At 48.7% G+C, this 27,089-nt stretch overlaps 1 protein-coding gene across 1 annotated transcript; it reads right to left on the bottom strand.

Moving 5' to 3' along the window:
• Positions 1-200: 200 nt before the first annotated feature.
• Positions 201-26,981, bottom strand: ola1 (Obg-like ATPase 1). Its single transcript, XM_064311492.1, has 11 exons — positions 26,825-26,981; positions 26,646-26,746; positions 23,801-23,944; positions 23,063-23,190; positions 17,520-17,695; positions 15,289-15,401; positions 14,958-14,995; positions 7,829-8,102; positions 6,580-6,676; positions 6,105-6,227; positions 201-2,954 (listed from the first exon to the last, which is right to left on the bottom strand). The coding sequence occupies exons 1-11, from the start codon at positions 26,837-26,839 to the stop codon at positions 2,853-2,855; spliced, it is 1,311 nt and encodes a 436-aa protein (XP_064167562.1). The 5' UTR covers positions 26,840-26,981; the 3' UTR covers positions 201-2,852.
• Positions 26,982-27,089: the final 108 nt, after the last annotated feature.

The following is a 27,089-nucleotide window of genomic DNA, read 5'->3' as shown; positions in this document are numbered from 1 at the left end:
AAGAAGTCATAGTTACACACATGAATTGGAAAAAACATTATAAAAGATTCCCTTTGTTATCTTTTATGGAAAATGTGATTTTGAAAGGAGAAAGGAGTCGCACAGAATAAAACATTTAATATATTAAAAAGTTGGGGGCGATGTAAAGTGTTTTTGAAGACAGTAAATTTCCATGGGAGTGGAAAAATTTCAAAAAGGCATTTATATATTTATATTTATTTTGCAGAGAATAAAGCACACATTTTAATGCTTTGTTTGACACATGGATGGATGCAATTATTCACTAACACTACTAGAAGCAGTTAGTTGAGCTGGGTACGCATGCTTGTTGACAGACCATTGCTGCCCTGTAAATGTTCACACACTGATGCTGTCTTTCAGGATTGTTTTTAATGCATGTTCTGGCCTTTTTCCTTACCTGCTATTTTCTGGGTCATTAGCTTTCAGGTTCTCTGTATTTGCACACATGCATGTTTGAATGCTCCTCCCACTTTTTTCCCCCAGTCTGAACAGCCAATCATGGTCCTCAATGCAATGCTCATCACAACCTGCACTGTCTGTTCAGGACAGACAGGCAAGCATGTACTTGTACTCTCCTCTGAAGCATGTGATGTCATCCCCCATGTATTACATCACAACTCAGACTAGGTGAAGGAAGCAGGCCTTGATTTACCAGCAGGGGCCACTACTAGTGACTAGTGAGCAATGAGCATAGGCATAAAGATGGACGGAGTGTAGCACAGTGGGTAAGGAACTGGGCTTGTAACCGAAAGGTCGCAGGTTCGATTCCTGGGTAAGGACACTGCCGTTGTACCCTTGAGCAAGGTACTTAACCGTAATTGCTTCAGTATATATCCAGCTGTATAAATGGATACAATGTAAAATGCTATGTAAAAGTTGTAAAAAGTCGCTCTGGATAACAGCGTCTGCTAAATGCCTGTAATGTAATAAAGAGAGAGAGAGTGACTGTGATGTGCCCACTGACTTTTGTGCCACCATGTTGTACAAATTGCAGCCAGGGACTGCACAGTATGGGAACAGGGTGCACAAAAATAATGTCGAAATGACAGACTACATTAATTGGCACGTGGAGACGTTAGACAAAGAAAAAACACCTATTACTAGATGTTCTTGTGGGGAAAACTGACTTCATATTTTGACTGCACTGGTACCATTGACTTGCACTGAACCAGGAGGCTGAAAGACCTATACTGGCACTAACCACGCTGGTGCTACTGAGCAATGTCTCTCAAGAAGAGCAGGAAGTGAGCTTCAAAAAGAAAGCCTTAGTGACAAGATGCTCTTATCCCAGCCTTAACAGATACCAGACCATAGACCCCGTCCATGTGCTAGAACAGAGCCTTAACAGATACCAGACCATAGACCCCATCCATGTGCTAGAACAGAGCCTTAACAGATACCAGACCATGGAGCCCACCCATGCGCTAGAACTGTGCCTTAACAGACACCAGACCATAGAGCCCATCCATGCACTAGATCAGGAGTTTAACAGATACCAGACCATAGATCCACTGCTAAAACAGTAAGTTAGACAGATACCAGACTGTGGGGCCCATCCATGCACTAGAACAGAGCCTTAACAGGATGAACTACCCAGTAGCAAAAGCGTTTCCATTTTGAGAACGAGAGAGTGCCTTTCGCAAACAGTTGTTGACTACAGAAAGATTCATCTCACATTGCATACCCATGTTAATCGTATTAAAGAAGGGAGCCAACTCCACACGAATAACTGAATGACTCCAGTTATCAGGAGAATATGAGGGGAGATGCACCATCATAATCAGACGTGTCTAAAGAACACTGTGATAAAGTGTTTGATATAAAGCAGGGTCCAAATTAAATCAAACAGTTTGCAAGAGTTTTAAAAGACATTATAGCCTATGATACCTTATTTTATAGCTATAATAGCTACAAAATAAAAGCAGCATAATTAACCATTCCAATAAACAAACTTCACTTTCAAAGTTACAATCGCCTTTAACCATGTGCGAGTGTGTGTATATAAATGTATGCATGTACATATACATACACATATATATATAAATGTGTCTATGTGTGCACACGTTAGTGCGTATGTGCATGTGCGTACGTGCATGTGTGTGCATGCCTTTGTGTCCATATTCTTGTGCGCATAGGTGTGTGTGTGTCCATGTGAGTGTGATCATATCCCCGGCTGTTTCTGATTCATCAGAAGACTCAACTTTTATTACCCCCCCCCCTCCCCCTCACCCTCCCCCTCCCCCTCACTCTGGCGGTCCTGCTTTTCTCATTCTACAATCAGCGCCCTGCAGGCCCCCCCATATCGCGCTGCGCACGCCCCACGCCGGTCAACGCAGACACCCCCCCCTCCCCCCGAACACACAGGCTGCTTTTTTCGCAAACGTTTTATTGAGCGTGGACATCTGGGCTACTGTAAAGCATGCATTATCAGGAGACGCAGCCCGGCAGCCGGACTCCATTGTCCCGGCCGTCTGCGCGTCAAACCTGGCACCGCTGATGGAGATTAATGAAGTATCTGGAGAGCAATGTGCTTCTTCAAAAGACTCCCGATTTAGAGGGGGGTATCCTAATCTTAAAACAGCAAAGCAGTCAGTGTTTTGGTGGACCTGTGAATATGCAGCAGGGCAATGGGGGGGAGGGGGGGGGGGGGTCTGTATTTTCCACACTGAAACCAAACACCAAACAGAGATGTGAAGGTGGGCAGGAGGAAGGGTGGGTGTTCCTGGCAGGTGCCAATCAAGCGTCCCCGTGTCATTTCGGCGGGAAAAAAAGGGCACTTTGCCCCGCCCCTCACATCAGTTCATTCTGTTCGGCTGGGCGATGGCGCCTGCTCACTTCTTCTTGGGTTGGTTCGGCGTGTTGAATTTGAAAAAGATAATGTCTCCGTCTTCCACGGTGTAGTTCCTGCCTTGCTGCCTGTATTTCCCAGCAGACTGTGAACGGGGTCAGAGAATGAATCATTTACTTTAAAAAAAAATGTCAGAGAGAAAACATACCAACAGTCAACCCAAGAGCACACTAAATTCAAGCAAAACATGAGTAAACAGAAAAAAATTAATGAGTTCACAAAATTCCCTTCTCAAAACACACAATTCGCATTTAAACACATAACTTTGGTACATTTATACTTCACAAACGACATTTAAATAAAACACTTTCTAAATGCACACATTTGTATGCATCGTATCTGCAGGTAAATAACCGAGCTGAAGTGGTGGGTTTTTGAATTCCGCTTCGGCACGGCACGCGATTAGTTAAAGGATCAGTGTTTCCCTTGAGAAGGCCCAGGGGACCCTTCAATCCCAGCCCGGTATCAACAGAGACCAGGGCGGGCAGAGGAGGCGGGCGGTGGGGGGACCGGCGGCTGTTCCCGGATCCTCAGTACGTATCAGACTGGCTCATTTACACTTGAAAGCAGCCATCTGGAGGCGCGAACGCTGTCTTGAGCCGCGTTTCCACCGCAGGAACTATACCCCGGAACTAGGAACCTTTTGAGGAACTCAGTGCGTTTCCACCGCAGGAACTAGGGTCTAAATTTAGTTCTGGGGGCTTTGTTTTACCCCCCAAAACGTTCCTGCTCGGGGGGTAGTACTTTCCGAAAGTACAGGAACCTTTTGGGTGGAGCTTGCAGCGCTGAACATTTCTGATTGGTCGAGTACTCGCAGCATTTGTGTTGTATTTATTTTCCGCCATTACCCGCCATGTTTGAAAATATGCAGCGGCAAACCAATTTATTTTCATAATAACTTCAAATCAAACTTGTACGTTATGCGGCGCAGTAGCCTAGTTTTGGTTATAGCCTGTCAACGTCTTGGAATTATAACGTGTGCTCTTCTGTTCTTTTCTTGCTTTAGTATTCGTTTTATAAAATGCTAAGCATTCGTGCTGGGACAGCATATTACGTAGGCTACCAAAACATTCAAACGGATTAATTCGGTTGCTGAATATTTTCTTCCGGATTTTCTTTGTTAGCCCGTTGTAATTGACTCAAAACGTTTGATACAGTTATGTGAGGTATGCGGTAGTTCTGCATAATTAACATTGGTGACACAGTACAAGCAAACTGGAAATCACCATCTGCACTTTTTATCCGGGTAAAATAACAGGTTAATTCTAGTAATCTTCCCTTTAGCTTTTTCAGACTGCCGTAATTTTACTCAATTTTACTGCCATTTTTCAATTCCACGAAAAGACCAGGAAGACTATGGACGAATTTATGGTGCATGGTTCGCATCTGGAGGGCACACTTCGCTGCTCGGCTAGCAGTAACTTCGAAGGAAAGCAAACGGTGGCTGTACCACTACTAATTTACATTTTCACGCAAGTCCGAGTTTTCGTTCTATTCTTGTCATTTTGCCATTATCCTATCTGGAATTGACGACGAGAAAGTAATCAAACAGCAAATTGTTTACAACGTGTGCATGTTTTCTGCTGTTGTTGCCAGTTATACATATAAATGTGAATGCATTCTGTCGCTTCGGATGTCAAGACATGAAAGCGAATGTTCGCATAAAAACATAATGAATGTGTTTGAGAGGATATATTAAAATCAATAAATACAAAAGTAACCATATATAGTCATTGTTGGTAACCCGTTGTATAAGTGGAATAAACCCCTCCGGGCTGTCCCGGTTATTAGAAAATAATGTAGGCTACTTCGGTGGTAGTATGGGGTTACGGAAGAAATCATATGACAGACGGACCGACGACAACGTTGCTTTTTCATACGTCAGTGGGCTAATTTGCCTAATCTTCGCGGTACTTTAGACCCCGGTGGAAACGCAGACAACCATTGGCTGAAGGAACCTTTTAGTTCCTGGTAAAGTAGTTCCTGGGACTGAAAGTTCCGGGTAATTTTGGTGGAAACGCGGCTTAAGTAAGATATGATCCCTAACGATGCGATGCCCTCGCTCGCTAGCCCGTACGCAAAACGCCCGCTTCCCGCCGCCGGCGTTGAGGGCCGACGGCTCTGCCGCAGAGTTACGGAACCCCAGCGCACAGGGCGCGCGGAGAAAAGGCTCTCGTTGGCTCGCGAGCGAGACCCCAAAGCTCTGATCTCTGCTCACAGCCTCCAGACAACAGGCTGCAGTTTCAGCTGCCAACAGAACTGTTTCCTGCATTTTGTGTCTCGAGTAACACTCACAGCAACGACCTCCATTTTATTTTCTTTCTTCTTTGTTTTTTTTTCTTCCAGATCTAATTCAAATTAAAATTCAGGATTACATCAGAGGCAGAGCCTGTCACAGTTTCAAGAAAATCGTGAAAATGACCCACCCCTATTCCTGCAGCTTAAATTTAATCGTTTATTTTGTTAAATTAACCGAAAACCAAGACCGTGTAAATTGTACTTCCTCAAATCTTACTCAGAACAAGCAGCCTGTCCAAAACGGAGCAAAGCCACGGTGCGACCTGAAGGTGGCGCCGTCTGTGAGAACTGAGGAGGTTTCCATGGTGACGCAGGCCTGCGAAGCTCCCTCTCGGGGGTGTGTCAGGTTCTCTGTTCGTGTAGCTCTAATCAGGGTCAAAGGCCCCGGCGCAATTATGCATGAATCACCCGCGTACGGCCTGGCACTGGAACTGCCAGTCACACTAAATTATCAGGTTCAAGCTAGTCTCACCTCTGCTTTGTTCCGATACTCAAAACTGATTATCTAAACCACCGAGGTCTATAGAGGGAGAAAAAAAACTACACCCAGCTGTATGAACAGTGAGTCTGATTGTTTTCATGTTTGTGGCTCGTGGGTCACATTGGAAAGTGTTTTAAGCTGAAGTTACCACGACAACCGAGTGATGATTTCACTGCAACCCTCTTTACAGACCCCAGTCACCCGTCTCCTCTGTGGACGTATCGCTGGGTTACACAGATACTTAGGAAACCTGTCACTGCTTTATACAGATGCTTTGGAAACAAAGCAGTTTATTTCAGGTTTAAAAATTTCACATCCTGTTATAGTCAGGAGGTGCAATGGTAATGGTGGCTTCTCAGGTGTGGTAGCAGGATGTGTGTGTAAAGTCATTTCTCCACCTGAGAAAAGGTGAAGCGTTTATAACACTGACGCCCAGCTCGCAACCCAACTCCTGACCTTGACGGCGCCCTCGCTGCCTTCCTCTTTAAAATCACTGTACTTCATCACTTCGGCCATTATGAAGCCCTTCTCAAAGTCCGTGTGGATCTTCCCAGCAGCCTGAGGAGCCTTCGTGCCTTTCTGCAGAGAGGAGAGGAGAGCGAACAGTGAGTGACCACAGCGGGCGGTGTGGGACGCAGGGCGCAAACACACACACCCACACACGCACCCACACGTGCGCGCGCAGGCATGCAGAGACAGCGCCGAACGGGGGTGGTAAACTGCAGAGACTCTGGTAAAGGTGAGGACGGGGGGGGAAGCCCCTTCAGTCTCACCACAGACAGACAGCGGCCACACACCGCAGACCCCCCCCCGCGAGTAAAGAGAGCGCTGAGCGCTGCTGTAGCAGGGTGGGGACCGGGTGCTATCTGGGGGAGGCGGAGAGAGGTGGGGCAGAGGTGGGCGGGGCACGGAGGGGCGGGGCGTGACGTACCCTGACGGTCCAGGCGCGCACCTCATCCGGACCCGCCGTGAAGAAGTACTCCAGCTGCAGGGCTCCGTAGCCGCTCTTGATGATCTTAGTCAGCACGCTGTCACCAACACAGAGCAGCGTCACGGTCACAAAAGGGTCACACACACGCACGCAGGGGCGCGCGCACACAATAACACACACTCATGCACAAACATACACGCACTCCTTTCTTTATCATGGTGATTACCCTGCCATTTATTGTTCTATAAGCTCAAGCCAATAAAGGAGTGTGAGAATCAGCTGATAATGAAGATCAGAGAGAGGGAATGGTAATGAAGGTCAGGGGGAGGGAACGCTAATGAATATCAGGGAACACTAATGAAGATCAGGGAGAGGGAATGCTAATGAAGATCAGGGAGAGGGAACAATAATGAAGATCAGGGAGAGGGAACAATAATGAAGATCAGGTAGAGGGAATGCTAATGAAGATCAGGGGGAGGGAATGCTAATGAAGATCAGGGAGAGGGAACGCTAATGAAGATCAGGGAGAGGGAACAATAATGAAGATCAGGGAGAGGGAACAATAATGAAGATCAGGGGGAGGGAATGCTAACGAAGGTCAGGGGGAGGGAATGCTAATGAAGGTCAGGGGAGGGAATGCTAATGAAGATCAGAGAGAGGGAATGCTAATGAAGATCTGGGAGAGGGAATGCTAATGAAGATCAGGGAACACTAATGAAGATCAGGGAGAGGGAACGCTAATGAAGATCAGGGGGAGGGAATGCTAATGAAGATCAGGGGAGGGAATGCTAATGAAGATCAGGGAGAGGGAATGCTAATGAAGATCAGGGAACGCTAATGAAGATCAGGGAGAGGGAACGCTAATGAAGATCAGGGAACACTAATGAAGATCAGGGAGAGGGAACGCTAATGAAGATCAGGGAGAGGGAACGCTAATGAAGATCAGGGGACGCTAATGAAGATCAGGGAGAGGGAACGCTAATGAAGATCAGGGAACGCTAATGAAGATCAGGGAGAGGGAACGCTAATGAAGATCAGGGAGAGGGAATGCTAATGAAGATCAGGGAGAGGGAACGCTAATGAAGATCAGGGGACGCTAATGAAGATCAGGGAGAGGGACTGCTAATGAAGATCAGAGAGAGGGAACGCTAATGAAGATCAGGGAACGCTAATGAAGATCAGGGAGAGGGAACGCTAATGAAGATCAGGGGACGCTAATGAAGGTCAGGGAGAGGGAACGCTAGTGAACCTCTGCGTCTTGTGCTCCTCGCAGTACTTGGTCTTTTCCTCCTCGCTCATGTCCAGCAGCTTGCTCTCCAGCCCGCCGCTGAAGGGGATCACCAGCGCCCCGGGGTCGTGGCTGTCCACCCACTCCTTAATCTTCACCAGCCTGCGGACAGAAGCACAGGTCAGCCCCGCCTCTGGGCCAGCCGCGCGCGCACACAAGCTGTACTCCTCCGCGTGCGACTCTGCCAGCTTCTCTCTGTTACTGGGAGTTACTCGTGTCCATAACCAGACCCATTACAGACAGAGCTGGAGCAGCCAGTGTAACCGGCTGGACTGTAAATGGCTCATTCTCAAGTGTTCAGCAGTAAATTTAAGGGACCTCATGGGTCAGCTGATCGCTTTCTTTAGTTATCATTGGACCTGTGGAGTCTCACAACTTTCTTCCTCATTGCAAAGCTCTTCTGAGGGCTTTTTTAACAGGAAGCAGCAGCGGGAACCCTGACATCAGCCAAAATAAAATGTTCCTACGGCACTTCATACAGCAGGACTGTCAACCTGAGCAAAGCAAGGAAGCAAGGACTTTACACTGTCACAAAGACCCTTTACAGTGGAAACAGAAGCGCCTGCCAAATCAATGTAATGTAAGCTAACTCACACTTTGCACTACAAATACTAATATAATCACTTCCCCCAAAATAAATTAAATGTGACATTCAGAAGTGCATGACAGAGATTACAGAATCGTCTTTTTTCTTTCAGTCATTACAGAACTACCTGTATGCATCAGAAAATGATGTCTGTCACTGTAAGTAAAATCAGATAAATGGTACAGAAGACTCGCAGTACAGCGCTATTAGCTAAGCACAACAGCAATGTGAGCTTGTGAACTGAGAGCAGTCACTCTGCTCTGCTAACAGAAAGAGTCAGCACTCTCCAGTCCAGACTACTTCCTTCTTTCAGCAAATGAAGCCTGAAATTTTGATTCTTCCTTTAATGGAATTTCAACTGCCTTCACTGCAAATCTAATGGGAATTTTTGCATATTAAGTAGAAAACGTCAATGTTAACCACGGTTTAATGTGATTAAGGTTGATAGGGACATTATTTACGCTAATTAATATTCAAATTAAAAACCTGAAACAGCCCAAGGAACAGAAACAGGCATTTGTGGTGCTTGAATTGCTACCCAAAACTACAGAACCCTTCACTGAATTTTTGCCATGAGGGACGTTGCTACTGCTCTGTCTTGCAAGAACAAACAGAGAAATCTGACAAATAACAGTGTCAGAATTGTGTCTGATATTTCATACAATAAAAAAATTATACTTTTTATTTTTCATTGGATGAAATATCAGACTTTGACTATAGCTCCATCAGTCTCTCTGCTTTGACAGTGAATCATTTATTCTCATCCCGCTTGGTCCCAATGATGCTGAAAGACAACCTGAATAAAAACTACAAAACAGAACATAAAAGGAGCACCAAACCAAAGAGCAAAAACATCAAGCTAACAAATGAAAATTATCATAAAAAAACACTTTTTTTTTTTTTAAAGAAGAGGAAAGAATTTTTGTGTTTGTATAATGGCTTGCTTTTTTTTGGCTTGCAAAAAAGCACCAAAGATGAAAATTCTAACGCAGAGCAGCTGCGCTTGCGGTCGCTCTCCGCAGTCCCTCACCACAGTCGCTAGATAAAAAGCCGTCAGCCCTGTGACGGCTGTGGCGCCTGTAACGCCTGTGACACCTGTGACGCCTGTGGCGCCTGTGGCGTCTATGGCGCCTGTAACGCCTGTGACGCCTGTGACACCTGTGGCACCTGTAACGCCTGTGACTCCTGTGACGCCTGTAACGCCTGTGACACCTGTGGCGCCTGTAACGCCTGTGACTCCTGTGGCGCCTGTAACGCCTGTGACATCTGTAACACCTGTGGCGCCTGTAACGCCTGTGACATCTGTAACGCCTGTAACGCCTGTGGCGCCTGTGACACCTGTGACGCCTGTAACACCTGTGACTCCTGTGACTCCTGTAACGCCTGTGACACCTGTAACGCCTGTAACGCCTGTGGCGCCTGTGACACCTGTGACGCCTGTAACACCTGTGACTCCTGTGACTCCTGTAACGCCTGTGACACCTGTGACTCCTGTAACGCCTGTGACGCCTGTGACGCCTGTGACGCCTGTAACGCCTGTGCGCCTGTAACGCGCCTGTGACACCTGTGACGCCTGTAACGCCTGTGACACCTGTGGCGCCTGTAACGCCTGTAACACCTGTGACACCTGTAACGCCTGTAACGCCTGTGACACCTGTGGCGCCTGTAACACCTGTGACGCCTGTAACGCCTGTAATGCCTGTGACACCTGTGGCACCTGTAATGCCTGTGACACCTGTGGCGCCTGTAACGCCTGTAGCGCCTGTGACACCTGTGGCGCCTGTAACGCCTGTGACACCTGTGCACGCCTGTAACACCTGTGGCGCCTGTAACACCTGTGCGCCTGTGGCGCCTGTAACGCCTGTGACGCCTGTGGCGCCTGTAACGCCTGTGACACCTGTGGCGCCTGTAACGCCTGTGACACCTGTGGCGCCTGTGACACCTGTGGCGCCTGTAACGCCTGTGGCGCCTGTAACGCCTGTGGCGCCTGTAACGCCTGTGGCGCCTGTAACGCCTGTGACACCTGTGACGCCTGTGACGCCTGTGGCGCCTGTAACGCCTGTGGCGCCTGTAACGCCTGTGGCGCCTGTAACGCCTGTGATACCTGTGGCGCCTGTAACGCCTGTAACGCCTGTGACACCTGTGGCGCCTGTAACGCCTGTGACACCTGTGGCGCCTGTGACGCCTGTGGCGCCTGTAACGCCTGTGACGCCTGTGGCGCCTGTAACGCCTGTGACACCTGTAACGCCTGTGACACCTGTGGCGCCTGTAACGCCTGTGACGCATGTGACGCCTGTAACGCCTGTGACACCTGTGGCGCCTGTAACACCTGTGGCGCATGTGACAGCGGCAGGCAGAGCGCGGAGCGGCGGGATTCCCGCCAAATTTCTCCGTCTCAGCCGCTTCCTAAATGCCGTCGCTCAGCGACGGCTTAACACGCTCCGCGTGGAATATTTATCCTCGTCCAGCGCCGGGCTGTCCGAGTGAGCCAGTATCTGTGTCGGGCTGTCCGAGGGAGCGCAGAGATCGAGACTTAGACTGAAAGCAGTGGGGGGGGGGTTCAGTCCTGCTCTCTCACTGTCTCTCCATTCATAACAGTCCCAGTCACTCCCGTAACACGCATCCAAAGCCACATCAGGCCACAGCAAAGTCATTTAGTAAACATATCAAAGCTGGCTGGCTACAGGGCTCCCACTCTCACATTAGCATTCTGTTGCCAAACAACATCACAACTCAGACTGAACTATGGAAATATGTGGTTAAACTGGTCCTTTAGCAGTATGCCTGGGATCTCTGTTTTGCGGTAGTACGAAGCGCCAACCAATGAATTCGGAGGCATTTGGCTGAACCGGAGCAGATAAGATGTTTCTGTACACTTGAGATTTAATTCTGCTGCTGCTATCAGCAGGTACATCATCACTGAACACAAGAGAGCCAGTACCTGCGGCAGCCATGCATGCCCAAACCATAACACCCCCACCACGTTTCACGGATGGCCTCCATACTTTGATACAACTGAATCTTGGTTTCTTCTGTCCACAAGACTTTTTTTCCAGAAATCTGTAGGCTCTTTTTGGAACTGTAACATGGCCAACTGTAACAAACTGTAGAGATGCACTTGGCCTACCAGGCCCTTTGTGATTACTGAGCTTGGCCTATATCTTACAGAAAAAGCAAAGGTAGATCCAGAATTGACATGGAAAATGTCAGGAGCAGTAGGACACAGCACGATTATTTTGGATTCACAAGCATGTGCGTGTGCATGTGAGCGTGCAATGTGTGTAGGTGAGCGCTGTGAGTGAGAGCGAGCGTGTGCAACTTGAGCCCAGCGGATCGAAACATTAACCGCCAGCCACATAGTTAAAAAAGGTCACTCTTTCGGCACTTCCTACTGGAAGGGAAGATAAGAGTGCGACTGTTCTTTCTGTATTTCCTAAACACTCCACTAAATCACTGTGACACATGCGCTGTGTCACACACTGTGACACTAATGCTGACTAAATAAAAAGCCTGGCCCAGGAAAAAGGGGGGGGACAGCCTATCCCTCGCCAGTCTGTCAGGAGACTCTGTTCGCAGTCCCACAGCGCTTGCCTCATAAAGACATGACAAACACTTCCTCAGTCTGTGTTTATGAGCGGGCATGTGCAGGGGGCAGCCGGGGGCCTGCTGGGGCAGGGGGGGGGGGGCTCTGCACAAAGAAATGTGGTTTTTCAGTAACATCAGTGCAGCGCAGCTTTGATCTCTCTACAGCAATTACAATAAAATCCAAATGGGCACAGAGTCAGCTCGCATGCAAACATGCAAGCGCACACAGGCACGCACACACGCACACAAACACGCACGCACGCACGCACACACACGCTACCTGGAATTACACACCTGGCGTCACCCAAAAGAGCACCTGAAGACAGAAGTGCCTTCTTTCTCTTCTCTGATCTCTGAAAGGTATGTCTCATTACACCGATACCAGTGATCGTTAAAAACGAGGTTTTTTAACGAGCTGGGGTTGGGTGAGTGCAGTTCCCTGCAGTATGCGGTCTGAGGTAACAGCAGAACTGTTCACAGAAGACCGAACAGCAGTTAACAAACGCAAACAGAAATTCAAATTCAAACCGCCTCACTCAAACGCATCTGTGTTTGGGAAAGGCGTTTACACGTCAACAAGATGTTGACTAATACCGACAAAACACCGCTTCACACCAAAGTTCGTTTCACGTAAACTTGTCTAAGTACGATCACTAATAAGGACGGCGCAGTTTTTGGATGCCACTTGGACTTGTTTTCCTCGTTTTAATCGGTCTGTTTATCCCTCTTTACGTTTAAAAGCCCGAGGGCGAATGTGTCTCTCTGTTTGCTTTTAATAGCCCGACCGTGTCATCATCCCGAACCGCTCTGGAGGAAACGCGGGGGGGAGTCTGGCGACGGCGAAATGGCGGCCTTGGCGTCACGGCGACAGACCGCCTGCGATTACTGGGCCGAGGGCGGCATTTATTCCGCAATTAGAGGCCGGGAAGGTCTACCTGTGATCGTCTGCGTGCAGGTGTGTGAGCTGCTCCCTGACTGAGGGGGTGGCGGGGGTGGGGGGTGGGGGGGGGGTGGGGTGACTCGTCGCGGCGAACGCGCGCTTTGATGTCGGCGCCGGTCTACGCCGAGCCCGGGGGACGGCTGTTATTGGCCGAGATCGGCGCCGTTGACAAAAAAAACAAAAAAAAAAAAAAAAAAACAAAGATCTGGAACAAATCAATCAGGAGGAAGGAATCGCAGGAAAAAACAGAAAATGTTTTTAAATCCTCTAATGACACGTTTCGCTGATTTACGGGAGCTTTATTGTGTCGGTCCTCCCACAGCTGCGAGGCAGGCGGCCCAGACATCCCTGTCATTCCGAACAAACAGTCAGAAGTGCAAAACACTGAGGAGCCAAAAGTCACTCAGCAGGGTGTAAACTGTTACGAAAGAATTGGTAAGCGCCCCTGATGCTCTTGGGAGGAGAGGAGGCAGGGCAGGCAGTACTGACCCCACTAAACCTCCCACTCCTGTCAGTGCCATGAATGTCAGGACTGACCGCTAAACACCCCTCTGTCAGCCCAGAGGTCAATACTATCCCACTAACCCCATCCTGTCAGTGCCCATGAGAAGTCATTACTGACCCCACTAAACCTCCCGCTCCTGTCAGTGCTCATGAAATGTCAGAACTGACCTCGCTAAAACACCCTCTCTTGTCAGTGCCCATAAGAAGGCAGTATTATCCCCACTAAACCACCCAATCCTGTCAGTGCATGTGAAAGGTCAGCACTGACCCCGCAAACCTCCCTGTCCTGTCAGTGCTCGTGAGAGTGATCACTGCGTTGTTCTGTAATGTGTAATTACTTCAGGTCCGACTCGCTGCCGAGTCAGAGCTGTGTACCCAAATCTGCCAGGGTCTGGGGTCCTACAGTACCTCTGGTCCTGTGAAGACCTCTACTCCAGATTCCAAGATACCAAGTCTCAAAGGAAGACAGCATGGATTTTAAATACAGCCTGCTTGTTGTTTATTGGCTTGGCCCATGTGATATTAATCGCCACTTTCAGTCTATGAATGTTTATTTTTTATGGGTTTAAAGCCTTGTTCCTCTCTGACATCTTACAGGAAAGAGAAATGTCTGAATGAAAATTAAGACCGTGTGCTCTTAAGTGCTCAATGCATCTGGGGGGGGGGGCAGTAACTCCAGGGCATGGTTTCGTGTCACAGCTGGGGGCTGAATGGACCCTGTGCTTGGGCCTGTCTGTAGATTTATTCAGCCAACAGCAACAGGGCCCCCTCTTTAGAAAACTGCATCCAATACTGAGCATGACACAGTATTCAGGATTGCTCAACAATGCACTGTGTACAATTTCACATGCCAAAACCTGCTGCCTTAGCACACACAGTACACGCCCCCTATGGTGTGTACAATCAATGTATCACAAACGCAGTGGCACATCAACCCACTACTCACACAACACGCAGTGTGTACAATTAGCTATCACCAACAGCAGTTACAATGCACACTACCAACCAAAACAGTGTGTACAATTGCAACCCACTACTCAACCACAACACAGGTGTACAATTGCAACACTCGACCACTCAATCAACCACTACTCACACACACACAGTGTGTACAATTGCAACCCACTACTCAACCACAACATGCAGTGTGTACAATTGCAACCCACTACTCAACCACAACACACAGTGTGTACAATTGCAACCCACTACTCAACCACAACACGCAGTGTGTACAATTGCAACCCACTACTAAAATCTTAATGCAAACCACAAACACAACCCCGTGTGCACAATTGCAATCACTACTTCAACTCACACATGCGTGTGTTCTATTCAGTGCATACAAATAAGTCTAGCAGACGTAGCAGATTTAACGGCCGTATCACTTCCTTCATCAACACTTGATTCTTTTTCTGAGTAGTCTTTTTCAGAATTTCGGTAATCAGGGCTTGGACGTCAGGACGATCTGTTCGCACTCGACTGCAAGGAGAGCCAGATGCGAAAACTGTCCGAACTGTGACCGCGGGAAGAGACAGAGCCGAGTGCGAATCAGCACTAGCACTAGCATTAGCGTTAGCATTAGCATTAGCAATAGCGTTAGCCGAGGCTGGGCACGGCGGGGAATCTGAATCTCTAAAGCAGGAACACCGCTATCAGTGCAGGAGAGACGATAAACGCAGCGACGCTGAGCGCATTCCGGCATGCGCGTCGAGTGGCGATTCGCACGGCCCGAAAGCGCGGGAGAAGGCAGAGGCCCAGTCGGGCGCGGCCTGGGCGTAAAGGCCCGCCTTCGACTGCGTTTATAACCCCCCCCCGCCCGCCCCCCCCCCCCCCCATACCTCTTTGTCGTTCCAGTCGTGGAAGTAGCGGACGTGCTTCTTTTCGTCGTTCACCCAGCTCTTGATTTTCAGCATTATGTCCTGTTTGGAGGTTAGACACAAAGGAAAAGAATTCATTACAGGAGGAAAAGAGAAGGGAAGACAATATGAACCCCGCGGGACGCTGGGTAATTACTGCCTAGATTGGAGGGTATCCTGATGCCAAAAAGAGCATATCAAACGGGAGGACTCAGAGGACGACCCCCAACCACCCCCCACAACCCTTCTAAAAAAATCAGAAGCAAATGTCTTGTGGGGAATGGTGCATAACCTTTATTGTAAACAGTGTTTTAAGGGCAACAGCTCAGTTCTGTGAGGTTCAGAGAGAGGAGAAGGTCTACAGTAACGAGAGGGACGTTTTTCTATCCGATCAGCTTCTGCACCTTACCGCCCTCAGACACTGAAGTGGGGAAATCGAGCGGCGAATCTGTCGGGGGGGTCGGGGGGGTGGTGGTGAGTGTCGAAGGGGTGGGGGGTGGGGGTCTCAGACGTGAGGCTCAAAACATCTGCTCATTAACGCGGCTCACTAAAGGCCCAGAGTCACTGACAAAAGCGGCGTCCACTGCGAGTTCAAACCTGCGAAGCACGGCGCACATGACGCAAGCTTCAAACTAAACACGCTGGAACCCAATATAACCGCAAACAACAGTAAGAGTAGATAGCGATTATAAAAGACTAACTGGGGGAAAAACGGTCAGACATCCATACCCACGCGGGTTTAAACAAACACTTCCTCAGCATGAAGGATGCTCTCCACAACGACCTTTCTCCCCCCAAACCCACCCCCCGCTGAAATTAATCTCCGATCATGTAAAACAGCGAAATTAGCTTCCTGTAGAACGAGGGGCTCCCCCCCCCTGCGCGGCCTTTGATAGGCGCCATTCTTTAACTCTAAAAGGCTTTCCCCTCTGGCGCGACACGCACGCACCCTTTCACCGCTAACGCGGATCGTTTTTATTCACGGCCCGAAATTGCTGGGCAATTACGGGCGTCGGCCACCTGCTCGGGCCTGAATGGCTCGCCGGCTGCTCGGCTGAGGGCGGGGGGTGGGGGGGGGAGGGGGGGTGGGGGTCCAGCCGGCGGCGGCCCGGTGGGGGAAGCGGCCCGGCTCGTTAGCTTAACGAGCTCTCGGGTCGTCCCGGACGCGACGGAGCCGGATTGCTGGGCCTCCTCGTTTGTCCGGGAAGTCAGGATCAGGGGGGGGGGGGGGAGAACCCCAAACCCGCCATCTTTAAACGCGCCCGTTTCTCTCGTCGTTAGCACGGCGCTCAGCGAGCGCGTCGGGACTTAGCGGGTTGGACGCGGTGTCAGCGGCAACCGTCTTTACTCGTCCTCGAGCTCGCTAGCATTTCGTTAGCAGAGTTTTCCCGTTTGGCAAAGCAACACTTTGCGTCAGTCTGAGTGTAGTATTGCACTGGGGCGATGACACAAGTGATTCAGGAATTGTGTGATATGATATAGAATATGCCTCATCACTCCAATGGCTATGAGCAGAAGTAGAGGAGAAATCCAGATGTATAGCGTTAATGCATCCTGTTCCACAGAGAATAACTATAAATACGGTGTCCAAATACAACCCAAGCTTTTATGTGGTTAGTACCTGGATGTGGGAAAGGTCTGTCCCTGGTTTACATTACTGAATTCACAGCCTGACACAGAGAGATGAGGGCCAATTTGAGTACAGAGGCTGGTGGAAACCTTTCATTAGCTCTGCTCTGTGGCCTGGGGGGGGGGGGGGTGCAGCTGAATGAGACAGACTTCATTAATGATTCCTGCAGCAGCAAACCCCTGAACCCATCTCACTGTCAGACTCAGAAACCCCTGAACCTGTCTCACTGTCAGACACAGAAACCCCTGAATCCGTCTCACTGCCAGACCCAGAAACCCCTGACCCCTTCTCACTGTCAGACTCAGAAACCCCTGAATCCGTCTCACTGCCAGACCCAGAAACCCCTGAATCCGTCTCACTGTCAGACCCAGAAACCCCTGAACCCGTCTCACTGCCAGACCCAGAAACCCCTGAATCCGTCTCACTGCCAGACCAAGAAAGCGGGAGGTGGGAGGTGACATTTGCAACCCGTTTGGAGACGCGCGGCAGGGGGCTGACCCAGATGTCAGCGTGAGGTGGGGCAGCAGGAGGCACGCTGGGACATGACTCACGTATTCAGGTTTGAGCTTCTTGTCCCCGCCCCTGACGGCGGTCTTCTCCAGCTTGTCGATGATGGGCCCGATCATCTCCTCGTCCTTCAGCCGGAGCTCCTCGTGGATGATCTCCATGTCCCTCACGGGGTCCACGTTCCCCTCCACGTGGATGATGTCCTCATCCTCAAACGCCCCTGCAGCGGCGGCAGCCATGACAGTCATCAGGACCGCACCGGAGCCAAGGTACTCTGTGCACCATCAGCCCTTCATACGCTAATTAAATAGCTTGATAACACACACACACACACACACACACACACACACACAGACACACACACACACACAGCACGTACACGCCACACTACACCACACACACACACACACACACACACACACACACACAAACAAGCATACACACACGTATACATATATATACACACACTAGCAGAAGACAATCAAAATCAATAAAGATGAAATATCACTGCAGCTTTATTTACATATAAAACTGCTCCTGTCCGATTCTCAATGAAAAGTGTCATCTTTCATCTCAACACAATGTATTTTCTAACTATGTGAATTCTAAAGCAAATAGTTTCTTTTTTTTATTTTTTAACTGATACCACGCATCTTAAGTACATTAGCACTGTTCTCCATAACAAAAAAAGGAACAGCAGACAAAAATAGAGGTTGTAATAATCACAGTAATTACACCCTCCAGGACAGGGCTAAAAGCAGAGCGCACTGATGAGCTCTGATGCAGCAGAGGGAAACAGGAAGTGCCCGGCCCGGCACAGACCAGGTCTAATACGGCGGTCAGTTTCACCGCTTCATTTAAAACGCTGCGGGTCTTGAGTGAGCCGCCGGCGGATGAGACTCTACTGACTGAACAAAGGCCTCGATCTTCAGAGCCTGGCTGGCTGGCTAATTGGCTGCCTGGCCTGCAGTTCTGCATGGACCCACAATCAGCATCCCAAAGGCCCCACAAGACCGGACTGCACCCCACAGTCACGGCATCACTGGCTCACGCACAAACGAATGTAACGAAACACTCGGGACAGGGCAACAAGCTGTAGCTACCCTGTGAACGGCACCTCTTAGCAACAAGCTGCAGTTGCCCCGCTGAACTGTGCCGCTTAGTAACGAGCTGCAGCTGCCCCCCCCTGAACTGCGCTTCTTAGCAACAAGCTGCAGCTGCAGGCTGAACTGTGCCTCTTAGCAACAAGGCATATATAGCCCGTAATCATATGATCCAACGTCACCCAAAAAAGTAACCATCCAAAAAGGACCTCCCATATATACTATAATGTTTTCTTTATTTTTTTATCACCCAAAACTGTAATTGTATTTTTTTGGAATTGAGAGAATGTGTTCTCCGTTTAATTTATTTCAGTCAGTAGACTTCAATCATCACTAAAATGCGGTGATTTTACCTGCGCTGTCATACTCAAAGAGCACATTTCATCAAGCGAATCAAATTTAAGGCGGACTGCTAATTGGACACAGAAAGAGCAGCTCGACTACTGAGGCAGAGAACAGAAATCTCAAGCAATGCGGAAAGGCTATGCGGAGACGGAAGGAGTGAGCATTGCATTTCATCAGCCGTGAAAAACACTGGTGTTCAAACCCCTTTTCACCCCCCCCCCCCCCACCCTGCAGTTAGCCTGAGAGGGGGCGTCTCCTGCACATCAGTGTCGTCCCACATCGTCCGGGGAACGGACCGCTTCAGGCCTTCTAACCGTCGCCGCGGCGACGCTGATTGCACGAGCGCCGTCACTCTCCCCGCCGACGGCCGCCTAGCGGCGACGCGCTCGGCTCTCAGACCCTCCCGCCTTTTTCCAGGGGCGAATCGCCGCGCCGACCGGAACGGGATCTCCATAGCAACTCCCCTTCGAGAGGTCTTAGAATCGCCGTCCGGTAATTCTCCCTTCGTCGAGCTCCCCCCCGCAATCTCCCCGCCGCGGGGGAATCGGGGGGCGTTCCGTGGTCCGCTCCGGACGGCTCGTCCGGGACACGATTACGATTCGAAAGCGAGCAAACCTTCAATCTCCGAACGCGCCGTGGACATCTCGGCCTAATCGCCCGGGGGGGGGGGAGTCAGACAAAGCTCTCCATTTCACCGCCAAGTCAGCGTCCGCTTGAGCCGCGCGGCACTGCGTCAACAGAACCCGCAAAAAATGAAAAAAAAACAGGAAGCGGACGCTACGGCAGAAACGTTATGACTTTTAGAATAATCTCAGGACGTTATCCATTTTCCTTGCGTGCGTTTTGATCTAGAGTGACTGGCGGGAACGCATTTTTAAACACTTAAAAATGTACAGCCGGCGCACGTTTGCTATCAGGAACTGGGGACCCGCAGTCACGCACAGTCACAGGTGCGATTCGCTTAACCAAAGACCAGGAAGGACTGTACGAACACAGGACCACGCTCAGCACTGAAGCACCTTCACTCTGAGATTCCACAACACACGCGCGCCACTGAAACACACTTAGCATACGACAGACTGGTCCAGAGACATGAAGCACTGTGCCCTGAAGTCCAACAGAGCCTAACAAAGCAGAATCTGATTAATTCTTAACTTTGAAGGAGAAACAGGAAACGTAATTCTAACTATAACTTTTGTAACTTCAGACACACTGGGTTTTGTTGCGGCTAGTGTTTAATGCCGTTTCCAATATGGACACATTGGTGCAGGATTTCAATTTCACTGTGAAACTTTTTTAAACCAATTTAACCTATTTTTTTTCTCTCTGACAAGCTCAAAGTGATCTAAGTGTAAAACCACAGAGCATCTGCCAGTGCAGCACCAGCAAGACGAGTGGCCTGGAAATGTGCGTTTTAACTGTCAACAGAACGTTCTCCATCCGAGTAACTGCATTTTTTCTTTTCTTTCTTCATTTCAGCACACACATTCTTCTTAAAATCAAAAATGATATAGATATGAATGACTAGACAGGAAACAAGGCTGGTGCTTATGTCCTAAGGGATTCGTATTGGAGACTCAACAGTAGAATGTTCTAGAACCTACAGCACAGGAAACCTCGACCCACAATGTGAGGCTCAGTCATAACAGAGCATGAAACTGTCTGGGAGTCTACTTTCACAGAAAACAAAATCCAACTGACAAGTTAAAGACTAGTTCCTTTTACAAAAAAGTAGCCACGATGTTGCCCGATCCAGAGATTCGCCGAAAAAACGCAAGACGAAAAGCCGTAATTCAGGAAGCACGCCTAAAATTAAAGCGCTGCCCTTTTCATGCAAATCCCCGCGGACGGGAGAGCAGGTTTCTCCAGCCGGCTCAGTCTGCACGCGCGTGTTACGCTCGCCGCACAGAGCGCGGGGTTCGTTGCGCTAACAAGCGCTACGCTCAAAAACTGTCATCGGGGGTTATGACATCAAGCCGTCAAGCGAGGCCGCTTATTACGCGCGCCTTCTGCCGAACCTGCTTTTCATTTTCGCGGAGGAAACCGCGCCGCCGCGGCGGGCTGAAAGGGCTCCTTTGTGCCGTCGAGGCTCTCGACCGCTACGGAGACGTCTGACACAATTTGGAGGCGTCTGATGTTAATGGGGCTTCGCAGCTGCTGAAAAGATGGGTCGCGAGTGGGCGGCCGCCACCCCGTACTTAATCGATCCGTCAGCGGCACCGATCTTGGGTTAACTCCCTAAGTGCAGGGCTCTCCGCGGCGAGGACGAGCCGCGCCAGGCCAGATAAAACCGGAGGCCCGGCCGGGGAGGCCTTCGCCCCATCAGAAATGCATTCGTTTAGCATGTTCACTTCCTCCTCAAGCGTTAATATTATCGTGCTAATCGTACGTTTACGAGCCAGGTGGAGACGAGAAGATGTGGGGTGGGTGGGAGGGGAGATTGGGAGAGGAGAGACACGGGGGATGGTGAGATAAATCTCCAGGTGGAGGACGAAGTGCATGTATTGGGTTGTAGGGGGAGAGGTCTTGCTGTTGTCAGTTTTGTGAATGCAAAAAACTATCTGATTTAGTGTGGGCCTGGTGTATATGATTTCAGATAATATGGTGAGATTACCACTGTAAGCGTCCTTCGAAGTTTGGATGTTTTCTACCAAATCGAGCATGCATTCCATAATTATCAGTGTGGTATATCGCCACGGTAAGCACAGCCCATTCCCTACAGCCCACACCCATACCCCACAAACGGAAAATGCAGAGCTGTGTGTGACGTAACACACGAGACAGTCAGTCATTATAGCTCCACCTCCCCAACACGCTTTAGGTAGACACCTCAGCCCTAACAGACACCACGAGTTACTGGAGCCCAGCTAGTCCGGAACAGAAAGACCCAGGAAGACAAATGACACACATCTCTGTCCAGAGTGGGTACCCCACAGCAGAGAAACGTGGGAACAATCAGGGCTTAACATCGCACCTCCCTCCATTTCGGCTCTTCGTTGACATCTAAAGCAGCTAAGACTCGCTAATCAGGGCCCTTTCCACACGATGGAACGGCCAATGGCAGCATGCAGTCAGCATGCAAATTCAGCCATATTTAAAAGGACTGCTGGTGCCATTTATTGGCGACCATTTTAATTATTCTTGCGTGCAGCGCTTTTGCTTTGAAGGACAGAAAACACAACAGTACTGCCACAGAGCTGACAGATCACACGCATTTTCTAAGATTTACTTTGCTTATAAGACTAAACGCGGTGACAGGCAATTACTCAGCAGAAAAACCAAAACAAAAAAATTTGTTTTAACCATTTTGCAAACAAGCGGCACTGCTCTACATTGCTGCACAATGACAGTGACAAAAAGAAGAAAATCAGGGCACCAAACATGGCGGCTGGTGAAGATCAGCTGTTTTTAAGCAGCTCCAGATTCTGCCTGCTCTGAGAACAGCTATATTACATGACCCAACCAAACAGGCTGTATGGATTTTCCCATGAATAACTGCGAAAAGAAATAACATTAGGTTCAAACAGCAACAATCTGTGGTCAAACAAATCTTCAAAAGGCTTCCTGAACAGCATCCATTTTCATATCCCAGATGTGTCACAGATTGTGCACTGTTAATGTAGAGTTACACTGAACCCAGAGTGGCCAGCGTACAGTTACTGTAGAGTTACAACGAACCCAGAGTGGCCAGTGTACTGTTTATGCAGAGTTACACTGAACCCAGAGTGGCCCGCGTACTGTTTATGTAGAGTTACACTAAACCCAGAGTGGCCAGTATACTGTTTATGCAGAGTTACACTGAACCCAGAGTGGCCCGCGTATGTTTATGTAGAGTTACACTAAACCCAGAGTGGCCAGTGTACTGTTTATGTAGAGTTACACTGAACCCAGAGTGGCCAGTGTACTGTTTATGTAGAGTTACACTGAACCCAGAGTGGCCAGTGTACTGCTAATGTAGAGTTACACTAAACCCACAGTGGCCAGTGTACTGTTTATGTTGAGTTACACTGAACTCAGAGTGGCCAGTGTACTGCTAATGTAGAGTCACTCAGTGTTGGGTAACTAGTGGACTGTACTGTTATGTGAGTTAATAATTCCGTGCAGTGCTAGCTAATGTGAGACCGTGGTTAAGGCTTACCTTGTCATGTGGAATATTCCGTCTGCGATGCCACAATTGGACAGGAAGGCGTTCCCCAGCCCTTGTCCTGCGTGGGCCCCCTTTACCAGTCCTGCGATGTCCACCACATTCAGGAAGGCAGGCACTTTACTGCAGAGAGACAACCATCTCAAGCATTCACCTGAACTCCAGCACCCATCTCACTCATTCACCTGAACTCCAGCAACCATCTCACTCATTCATCTGAACTCCAGCAACCATCTCACTCATTCATCTGAACTCCAGCAACCATCTCACTCATTCATCTGAACTCCAGCACCCATCTCACTCATTCACCTGAACTCCATCAACCATCTCACTCATTCACCTGAACTCCATCAACCATCTCACTCATTCACCTGAACTCCAGCAACCATCTCACTCATTCACCTGAACTCCAGCAACCATCTCACTCATTCACCTGAACTCCAGCAACCATCTCACTCATTCACCTGAACTCCAGCACCCATCTCACTCATTCACCTGAACTCCAGCTCTGCCATTCCCATAATTCAGTGCTGTTTTCTCCACAGCCCCCTGTTGGAATGACCTTTGCCCTCTGGAGAAGGGGTCCCAGCTGGTGCTGCAGACCTCCATAGCCCCAAATTGCATGTACTGTCCAACTTTGGAGGCAAAAAGCTAAGGAGGCCATGGTGGCTCTGATAAATGAACTATCATGGGAAAGGCCTGCGGCATGGGGGGGGGGGCAGGTGTGCCGTACCTGGCGGGCTTGTGGTACTCGCACAGGAAGTCGTAGCGCTCATCGGGGACAGGCACGCGGCTCTCGTTGGGGTCGATGGTGCAGAAGGGGAAGTTTTCGGCTGCGGCCTGGCTTTTGGTGAGCACGTTAAAGAAGGTTGACTTCCTGCCAGAGAAAAGCACACAAATGAAAAATGACTCCAACCCAAGAATCTATTTCATTTCAAGATTACTTCTGAGAACGTTATGGGCTTCATTACAATCTTAAAAAAACTTTGATATTGACAATTATAAATTTGTTCACATTTTGGATCGCACACTATTCTATGAAAAATTCCAAATACAGTCACTGACAAAAAAAACATTTTACAAGACAGAGAGCAAATTCTGTAAATTTGAAAACGAAATGTGTAAATGTCCAGAATTCAACATCGATCTTGTTTCTGAGAAACAAATGAATGGGAAACAGAAAATATCAGGGAAAATTCAAAGCAGAAACCGAAGGCTCCATGACACAAAAGCCAAGAGGCAACTTTCATCACTACTCCTTCAGGTTTCCTGGTTGGAAATCCACTGCCGCCTGCATGAACAATCCACACTAACTAATCAGCCAGCGGCGTAGCAAATCGCTGAGTAACAAGACAGATCTTATTTCAGACAAGACGAGAGAGATGCTAAATTTTCAGAAGCATCAGAAATTTTAAGAAAGGACAGGAAAGGTAAACCTTGCAACAGCCAACCCGTGCCATGTTCCGCCAAACATAATGCTTTTAACAAAGAAGAAATTGGTATGCTGGCTAACTTTTAACACTTCAAAATAAGAAGAAGTAAAGAAGTATTGATGCATAACAGCTGACATTCTCCCATATTGAATGTGCACATACACCAACAGGAACATTAGAAACTTTTGTAAAATGATATGATGGATGCGTAGCTAATTAGCAGGGCAGGCTATCACTTAATTAGCGTAAGTGCACCATTTCATTTTTTTTTTTGCATTAGGCTAGTAAGAAAAGTAGATTACCGGATGTCTGAGAAAACAAGTGCAGTTTAGCATACTTGATCTTGCAATGTTACAGCTATGCATTATCATCAAAACAGAACATTTCTGGAAGACTAATGTATGCAGGTGTGTGTCTCGTGTGTGCGTGCAGGTTTTTGTGTGGGTGTGTGTGTGTGAGACCCTTCTGCTGAGTCTCATGCACACAGGCTTGTGTGTGTGTGTGTGTGTGTGTGTGTGTGTGAGACCCTTCTGCTCTGAGTCTCATGCACACAGGCGTGCGTGTGTGCACGTGCATGTTTTTGTGTGGGTGTGTGTGTGTGAGACCCTACTGCTCTGAGTCTCGTGTACACAGGTGTGTGTGTGTGTGTGTGTGTGCGTGCATGTTTTTGTGTGGGTGTGTGTGTGTGAGACCCTTCTGCTCGGAGTCTCATGTACACAGGTGTGTGTGTGTGTGTGTGTGTGTGTGTGACCCTTCTGCTCGGAGTCTCATGTACACAGGCGTGTGGTCAACTTTCTGCTATCAGTCTTCCCTTCTCTTCGGCAGCTGCTTTCAGAGAAAGGACAGCACCAAAAAGCCAGTCAATCCCTCTGAAGCTGACAGCACCAAAAAGCCAGTCAGTCCCTCTGAAGCTGACAGCACCAGCAAACCAATCAGTCCCTCTGAAGCTGACAGTACCAGCAAGCCAATCAGTCCCTCTGAAGCTGACAGCACCAAAAAGCCAGTCAGTCTCTCTGAAGCTAGCAGCACCAAAAAGCCAGTCAGTCCCTCTGAAGCTGACAGCACCAGCAAACCAATCAGTCCCTCTGAAGCTGACAGCACCAGCAAGCCAATCAGTCCCTCTGAAGCTGACAGCACCAGCAAGCCAATCAGTCCCTCTGAAGCTGACAGCACCAAAAAGCCAGTCAGTCCCTCTGAAGCTGACAGCACCAGAAAGCCAGTCAGTCTCTCTGAAGCTGACAGCACCAAAAAGCCAGTCAGTCCCTCTGAAGCTGACAGCACCAGAAAGCCAGTCAGTCTCTCTGAAGCTAACAGCACCGATAGCCAGTCAGTCCCTCTGAAGCTGACAGCACCAGAAAGCCAGTCAGTCTCACTGAAGCTAACAGAAGAACCAGAAAGCCAGTCAGTCTCTCTGAAGGTAACAGCAGCACCAGAAAGCCAGTCAGTCCCTATTATGATTGAATATACAAAGATTTTAAATCAAAATGTGCTCAAACTCCTGGCAGGAAATTTCCATGAAGCTGCGTGTCAACAGAGACAGTTTGAGCAAAGTTTCTCTGGTGTCAATGATCCTAAATTGTGCAAAGCAAATGAACGACAAGTTTGAGCGCCCCTCAGTGGCGTGGAGTAACATAAAACGAGGAACATGGAGTTTGTATAGAGTCTACTGACACCAGTGTTCAGCAACACGTGCGCGCCAGGGGTCATTTTTCTAAAAGTCAGTACGTCATTTGTAGTATACTGCCTACTTTAAGCTGTGCAAATCCGAGCAGGTGCAGGAGAGCTCTCACTGCCCACAGTGTGAAAGACGCTTCTCCCTGCATAGTACTTTCACACCAAGCCCTCTGTCTCTTTTTCATTGTGAACTATGTTTTAACTGCCTGGGACCTGGGGTAACCTCACAGCCCATTCTAAGCACTGGCCACACAAATATTAAGACTGTGCCTGTCCTGTAATACTGCAGCACAGTGGTAATGCATTTGCAGAGATACAGGGAAATACAATCCAGTTTAACTCAGGAGTAAATTTTCCTTGCACAAAAGACTGCATTATTTAAATGCTTTATTTAATTGTTAACCTGTCAACTGTATGAGGTCCTAAATTTAAAGCTCAGTCTAACACCTGAGATAAGGACCAAGAACATACCCAACATTTGGCAATCCAACAATTCCAATCTTCAAAGAGGTCCCAAATCGTCCAATCAGAGGAGGCTGCTTTGGTCCATCACCCGCCTTCTTCGGAGCCATCTGAAATAGAACGTTTCATTTTAGTGTTCACAATATTTATTTAGTCATTTCGCTCAAGGAAAACTGGTAAAATCAGACCTTTTTAGGTGCCATGCTTGTATATTACTGGAACGACACGATCTGTAGTATGCTAGTGACAATAAATTGGACAGCGCCCTATAGGTCCATGCTTTAAACTGGGCATGTAGCAATCTGGCTGGGTAGCTAGCAGGTTATGGTAAAGACGCATGGGACACCTAGCTAGCAACTTATCAAGCCTGCAACTAGTTAGCTATCTGTACCAGATTTATGCTTTGACACACCACAGCCAGTCGGATTCTTAAAATAGATGGTGCATCTGTCA

Source organism: Anguilla rostrata, chromosome 15 (assembly GCF_018555375.3).
Source record: "Anguilla rostrata isolate EN2019 chromosome 15, ASM1855537v3, whole genome shotgun sequence".
Lineage (NCBI taxonomy): Eukaryota > Metazoa > Chordata > Actinopteri > Anguilliformes > Anguillidae > Anguilla > Anguilla rostrata.
The sequence above is the reverse complement of the archived record's forward strand: the minus strand, read 5'-3'. Positions and strand labels throughout refer to the sequence as shown.

Coding starts and splice junctions, on each gene's coding strand:
- ola1 (XM_064311492.1), bottom strand. Junction 23,945..26,645: donor GTTGGATTGCCAAATGTTGG/GTATGTTCTTGG, acceptor TTTCTCTGGCAG/GAAGTCAACCTTCTTTAACG. Junction 17,696..23,062: donor CGGAATATTCCACATGACAA/GGTAAGCCTTAA, acceptor CCGCCGCTGCAG/GGGCGTTTGAGGATGAGGAC.